The following is a 7,758-nucleotide window of genomic DNA, read 5'->3' as shown; positions in this document are numbered from 1 at the left end:
GAAAAAGACTTTTCAATTAGCCAAACAATATTTTGACTTATTGGCTTTTTGAAAAAGCCAATAAGTCAATAAGTTGGTTCAAAAAGCTTAGCCAAACATGCCCTAAGAATGTAAGTTTAAAACCTTATCAAAGAAGCTATAAATAATTTGATGAGTAAAATGCACGGATAGTCCCTGTGGTTTTGCAAAATAACACCTATAGTCCCCAATTTTTGGAAATTACACCGGTGCGCCCTGTGGATTGACAGTTTGTTACTCGGATAGTCCTAGAGTGGATGTCCGTTAGTTTTCTCCGTTAAGTGAATGTGAAATGACAAAATTACCCTTCATCTTCTCCACTTCATTAAATATACACAAATAAAAACCAGTTGGGATCCTTAGAAATTTATAATTCTGGATTACCTTTTGTCCTTTTGCTTTTAGTTCCATATTTTCATAAGTAAGATGTTGATGTAGGGTTTTCATAGCTTTTTAGTTGCTGTTAAAAAAACAAAACAGATACTTAATAAACTTTAAAGTCAAAACTGATTTCAAGACTTCAAATAAAAGTCAAAATAAGTGAATTTGTGTATGAGATTGTTGCTTACAGAGTCTCTTTTTCTTGCTGCAGTCTATTGTATACATCCATTAAATCATCTGTTGCCTGTAAATTAATCATCAAAACAAGAATAAAATAGTCAACAGAAAAGTCAAATTTAATAAAACTGATAGGGTTATAACTAAATTGTAGAGAAAGAAGCTAAGAGATAGGGAATAATCTTGACTCAAATTCTGCTTATTCCCATTCCATACGTAACATCCACATAAATAGATAAAAAACTTACATAAGACACCCCCCCCCCCACTAAACCAAAATAGCATCCTAATCCCTTGACAATAGAAAATAAAAATAAGACACGTAACAGTACCCCCCCCCCCCCCCCCCTTAACCTACTTTTTGCCCTCAAAAAGTACTTCAAGAAACCTTGTATTCATCCTCTTCCGTTGCTTGTTTTTCATCATCTACCACTTCAAGTATGTAGAGTTGTTTTTTCTTACACTTGTGCCCCGAAACGAACCTTTCGGTACACCAGAAACATTCCCCCTTTGCCCTTTTTTGCTCAAGTTCATCATTCGTCAAACGCCTCGATCTAAGGATTCCTGGTGTAGAACTTGATGGCTCGGTTGTTGGACTTGGCAGCAAGGGTAGTTTTGAACCATTAACGGGAGGTGTTATTTTGACATCTTCGGGTTGCAGCCCATCCTCCACAGCGTTGAAACGCTTCATCAAGCATGTGTTGTTCATAGTTTGAATTCTTGTTAACCCATACGCCTCACGTAGTGTTTGAGGCTTGAACATCTTTACCGGCCCTTTTATTTCCGGCTTCAAACCCTTCAAATATAGGCTAACAGCATAAAGTTCGCTAACGGTAACCTTGTTAAGCAAGCGATCGAAACCTGAATTATATTTTTGTAGACCCTTGGCGTCATCAGTAAGTTGAACGAGAGATGCAATCTCTTCCATAGGGTCTTCAAACATTGCATCAGAAAAACGGGTAGAGATCGAACGAACATAGTCCGCCTATGGAACCTCGGCAACCATGGCATTACGGGTCTTCAAGTAGGCACGGTGCCATTGGAGGGCATCGCCTTCCAAGTGAACCGCAGCACAGCGTAATTTCGAGTCATCGGGGGTGTCATCCATCGAAAAAAAATGTTCGCAGCGATAGACCCACCCCTCAACGTCGTCCCCCGAAAATTTAGGGAAGTCGATCTTACCGATACAGAATGGTTTGGATGTTCGTGAATCACCATCTGGGCCGGAGAAGGACCCGAAGGAACTACCCGACGACTGCACGGCTTTATCACGCACCACCTTCAAAATCTCTTCCTGCTGCTTCGAAGATTGTTCCTGTTGCTTCATCAGGGCCGCTAACGCAGCTTGGATGTCGCTGATTGCCTTACCATGGGACTTGAGGGTGTTGTCGATTTCATTATTGCGGGTGTTAGTCATGGCGGCAGCAAGGAATTCCGATGAGGAATCGACTGGAGCTCTGATACCCTTGATAGGGTTATAACTAAATTGTAGAGAAAGAAGCTAAGAGATAGGGAATAATCTTGACTCAAATTCTGCTTATTTCCATTCTATACGTAACATCCACATAAATAGATAAAAAACTTACATAAGACACCCCCCCCCCAACTAAACCAAAATAGCATCCTAATCCCTTGACAATAGAAAATAAAAATAAGACACGTAACAAAAACAGAGCAAGAACATGAATAGAAAAGACTGCAGCAATGAAAACCCTCGTGAAGGTATTTTATTCTTATTTTGATGATTAATTTACAGGCAACAGATGATTTGAAGTCTTGAAATCAATTTTGACTTTGAAGTTTATTAAGTATCTGTTTTGTTTTTTTAACAGCAACTAAAAGCTATGAAAACCCTACATCAAGATCTTACTTATGAAAATCTGACACTACAAGCAAAAGGACAAAAGGTAATCCAGAATTATAAATTTATAAGGATCCCAACTGGTTTTTATTAGTATATTTAATGGAGTGTAGAAGATGATGGATAATTTTGTTAGTATTTCACATCCACTTAACAGAGAAAACTAACGGATATCTACTTCAGGGACTATCCGAGTAACAAACTGTCAAACCACAGGGAGTACCGGTATAATTTCCAAAAATTGGGGACTACAGATGTTATTTTGCAAAACAACAAGGACTATCCGTGCATTTTACTCTAATTTGATTTTTTAGTTCTAGTTCCAACAATACTGATACCTCGGCATCGGTTAATCTCAAAATCAGTTTTACTTCATTAATCATTAAAGTTGTTAACTTAAAACCTTGTTGAATTTAAATGTAAAACAGAAATAAAATGATATGTGGATTAAAATATAGAAAAGAGTAGGCAAGGAGATGAATAATTTTGGGTTATTATTACTCAGATCCCTATAATATCTAGAATTTGCATTTTTATAGTATATTTATAGTTTTTTTTGAAAGGTGTGAATTATTCGCGAATGTCGGGAGGTCTATCATATGTTGTTTTAACCGGGTCCGTGCTAGAGAGCCCTCTCGCACAATAGATCCCCAATTTAAACCCCTCAATGAGAAACCCCTATCACCCAGACTCGAACTTGAAATCTGGAGGGGAAAACTCATCTGTGCCCACCATAGGTGGAACTTAAATACCCGTGGCTATCACTAGAGCAGTAGTGATGGTTGTCGTATATTTATAGTTAATTAGTTGAATTTAACCGTTAAAATCTATATTTAAGAGCTTTTTTATGAACGGTTCAGTAAGTTTTAGAACAACATAATATCTTAAATAATTTCAAAAAAATAATTTAGTTATTCTTTTTCACGATAATGTTTTACGTTTCGATCTAAATTCAGCAAATTAACAGTTCGTAACGTGCGTGCGTAGTTCAATAATATCTTAAATAAGCAAGTATGATTGAAGCATGGGTTTTCATTTTCTTTATATATCCCCATGTCCACCAGTTGGCTTGCATGGTCATTAATCATTTTCATTTGTTCTCATCATCAATAATTCTTCAAGATATTCATGTCGATGAAAATTCAAGACACATTTTACATATCCCATGGACCCCCTTCTTTGTGTATCGAAGAACAATGTATTCCTCTAGTGCATTTCCTCCAATCCTTCCAACAAAAGGTGCACCCTATTCGCCCATCTTCCATCCTTCTTATCTCCGGCCACTTTGAGACTTCGTATCCGACGGTCAACGCCGTCTCCAACGGCCCATCCGATACCATATATGATTTTGAAGGTTTTCCCGAATGTCTGAACGAGCTCAAGTATCCGGCACCAGGAGCTCCAGAACTTGCTAAGAGAGTCAAGGAGCTTCTCATGGCTTCCGGGTTCGAGAGGGTTGACGAGGATGAGAATCGGGGGCTTGACCATGGTGCGTGGTCCCCACTAAGGCTTATGTATCCAGAGGCGGATATTCCAGTTTGTCAGTTGTCCATTCAGACGGACAAAGACGCCACTTACCATTATAACATGGGTAAGGCGTTAGCACCACTTAAAAATGAAGGAGTGCTTATTGTAGGTTCGGGTGGGACCACCCATAACTTGGAAAAGGTGCGATTTGACACCAATGTGGTGCAACCTTGGGCTCAAGAGTTTGATACATGGCTCAAAGAGGCACTAGTTGATGGAAGGTATGAAGATGTTAACAAGTACAAGGAGAAGGCTCCACATGCAACCATGGTGCACCCAACGCCTGATCATTTCTACCCGTTGCATGTCGCGATGGGTGCGGCAGATGCGAATTCCAAAGGCCAGCTTATCCACCATAGCTGGGGTTGGTCTTCTCTTTCCTATGCTACGTATAAATTCATGGTCCCGTTGAACTAGCATTTTGAATGACAATTCGTATTCCTATTTTACACGGGTTATAATAAAATATTCTCTTTGTCTATGTTTGAACCGGTGATTGTTAATAAATTACCAAGTGGGTTAGCCTGTTAGCCTCACATTGGCAACTTTCTATTTTAACACGTGGTGTGATTGTTCAAAACTTTAATAAATATGACCTTTTTAGCCTCGATTGGTTGAACATCTACATGGAAATCAGTCACGTTTATTTGTCACTTGAAAAGAAAAGAAGAAAATAAGTTAATACCAGAAAGCAAAGTTGAGCATGCATAGAGTTGAAGGCTAAATACTATTAAAAGGTCAAATAACAGATGAACTCGAATCCTAAACGGTTAATAGTAGTCGTAAAACAAATAAAATCTAATAACTAACCACGTCTTACTCGATGATCGCGAAGACTCAGAAAGGTCTAGGTGGAGTGACATATCTTAACATGACACGAAAAAAAAAACAAGTTTTAGGTTGGTAAACACGACTCATTTATCAAGCGGGTCTACCCGAACACACCATCTTTTCAGATTTTTAAATATATTGACAAAGTTTTGGGTACACTGTCCTCCTCATGTAATTTTTAATTCCGTCCATTCTGATTACATGACGGTATCTTCATACAGGTCAACTAAAAAAAATAGCAATCTTGATTTTTTTTCTTATTTTATTAGACTTAAAGATTTTAGATTACTTCAAGTATTATTTAAAAGATTTGATGTCACTATTTAAAATAATTAAATGATTCTATCTATGCAATTATGATTGAATTGTGGGTCCGGTTGGTGAAACAAACCTCAATATATTTTATACAAATCTTTATATCCAGTTGACTTCCATTATCAGAGGCCGGGCCGATAGGTGTAGTATTTTAGACAAACTAGGGTATTACACCCGTGCTTCACCGCGGGGCAACCCGATTTTTGATTCGATACAAAAGTATGTCGACATGTGTCTTATATCGACTGGAAAACTCGATCATAAAAGTATTTAGAAAGTAAAAAGGTTGTCGGTGTGAATGCTACAAATTGACAAACGACAAAAAAAATTATGTTGAAATATAAATCAACTTAAGTTTATATCGACACGTAAATAAAAATAAAGACGTAAAAGTTGGTTAAAAAGTATATTTAGAAAGTTAAGAGGTTGTAAAAGTCAATGCTGAAAATTAAATGTTATAAGTAAAAAACAAACCACAAAAAAGAAAGAAAAAAGAAAGAGATTACATAAAATCATTGGAAAAGGAGAATCGAAACGTCCGCTTATGTATAAAAAAACACTAACCAACGAAATACTAAAAGAAAAAAAATATTGGTTCCAAAAATACCGATAGCGGAAACAATATTGTTTAGTTGGATTGCCTGTGGTTCATCATGTTACGGAGAAAAAAAAAACTCTAAAAGGCGAAACCGTGAAATACTTAACTGGATAAAAATAAAAGTAGAGTGAGTAAACATGTATATAAACAAAGTTAAAGTAGATGGACTAAACATGTATATAATCAAAGTTAACTAATGAGGAATACAATTTATTAAATTGAGGGACTAAATGTGTATATTAGAAAAGCTAAAGTAGAAGAACTAAACACGTAAATCAGAAAAGTCGAAGGTTAAGACATTAAATTGTTGTGGCCAATCAGAAGGCTACACTTGGCTATGTCGGATTGGCCCACCGACATAGCCTTTTAAGTGTATATATAATGTGTAGGGCTATAAAAATAGAGGACTTTAATTTTTTTCATATATTACATGTGTATGTGGATTTAACCTAAGTAAACAAACACATAAATAGTGTGAACCCAAAACTTAAAGGATTATTAGCCAAATCTCTTTTTTCTTGAATCCATAAGTCACGCGGTCCCTTTTTTCCCTTTTTTTTTCTTGAACGCAATCATACATCCTCCGCCGATGGGGAGAACTATGGGTAATCAATTGATGCCGATGGTGCGATTTACGATTGATCGGTAACCACAAAAAAATACAATTTTGTGATTTGATATTCATGATTTTACGACTTGATTTTGTGATTTGCTATTGCCATTTGATATTTTTTTAGGTACAAGTTTCACAAGGTTTCCAATTTTGTACTTCGCTTAGGGCGTCAAAAAACGTTCGACCGACCCTGATGATTAGTTTCATTTGTTTGGGTAATCAAGAATTCAAATGAAGATAAATAAAGACATGTTTTACATATCCTATGGACCCCCTTCTTTATCCATTGATCAATTGTGTATCCATCTGAGGCATGTCCTTCAATCCTTGTAGCAAAAGGTGTACCCTCATCGCCCTTCTTCCATCCTCATTATCTCCGATCACTGGCGAGAATCTCACAGGCGTGGAGGCATTGGGCTAAATGACTTGGCTGCCTCTTATTGGTGGGTGGTATTTGAGATAGTTTTGATTGTTTGATTGATTTAAAAAAAATAGCGCTACTTTCAAGCCCCTTCCACTCCCGAGCTTTTTTTTACCACGCCACCCTGCTAACGTGGCTACCACATGGCGCTTTATGCCCTCCCTCACCGTATAACAGGGGCGGAAGCAATGAGTAACTAGCGTAGCACGGGCTACGGCTCAACCCAGTATTCGTAGTGTATTTTTTTCGGTTTTATACATAGGATACCCCTAAACATATACGAGGATAGCCTTAAGAGAAAAATATGAAACTTGATATTATTCCTTTAGCCCAATACTTGTTTAACAATTAAGCCCAAATAATACGTTACATGATAATTAAGCCCAAATAAATAAAATAATCCATTGCTTATGGGCATGGGCGGCAAATTGCAATTGGAAGTTCTAGTGATCTTACTCGTCTTATAGTGGAAACCAGAACACATAGTGCTTGTCATTTGGTTTATCGGGTAGTGAAGCTAGCTTTGGTTTTACCGGTTGCAACCACAACCGTTGAAAGATGTTTTTTTTTTCTAAATTGAAGCTTGTTAAGACGGATTTACGCAATTGAATGGGCCCAATATATTTGAACAATGCTATGGTTTGTGTTGTCGAAAAAAAAACTTTTGATAAAGTAAAAGACGGCGATGTGATGGAACGATTTCAAGCTATAAGATAAAAAGAAAAGGGCAACTCTATTAGGTATTTGTATTACTGAAAAATATTTTTCCTTTTTTTATTATTGTATTTATTGTTGTTATTTATTATTGTATGATTGCACAATAAGAAAAATTAATTTGGGTTACCCCTGAATTAAAGGGCTAGCTCCGCCACTACCTATAATCTTAGGTTGATAATCTCATTGTCTCAGTAATTGGTAATTATAGGGGTTTTGTAAATAAAATTTACACATTGTAAAGAGCTTTTAGACTAGACAAAATGGGTGTTTGGGATTCCTTTTAAAAGTGACTTTTTGAG

The 7,758-nt window shown here is 36.8% G+C and overlaps 1 protein-coding gene across 1 annotated transcript; it reads left to right on the top strand.

Moving 5' to 3' along the window:
* Positions 1-3,558: 3,558 nt before the first annotated feature.
* On the top strand, positions 3,559-4,570 carry LOC110897436 (extradiol ring-cleavage dioxygenase). The gene has a single exon (XM_022144182.2). It carries the CDS (start codon positions 3,566-3,568, stop codon positions 4,379-4,381), a length of 816 nt encoding a protein of 271 aa, XP_021999874.1. The 5' UTR covers positions 3,559-3,565; the 3' UTR covers positions 4,382-4,570.
* The last annotated feature ends 3,188 nt before the right edge of the window (positions 4,571-7,758 follow it).

The sequence above is a fragment of the Helianthus annuus genome, chromosome 13 (assembly GCF_002127325.2).
Source record: "Helianthus annuus cultivar XRQ/B chromosome 13, HanXRQr2.0-SUNRISE, whole genome shotgun sequence".
NCBI lineage: Eukaryota > Viridiplantae > Streptophyta > Magnoliopsida > Asterales > Asteraceae > Helianthus > Helianthus annuus.
This window is presented reverse-complemented; position numbering and strand designations above follow the sequence as displayed.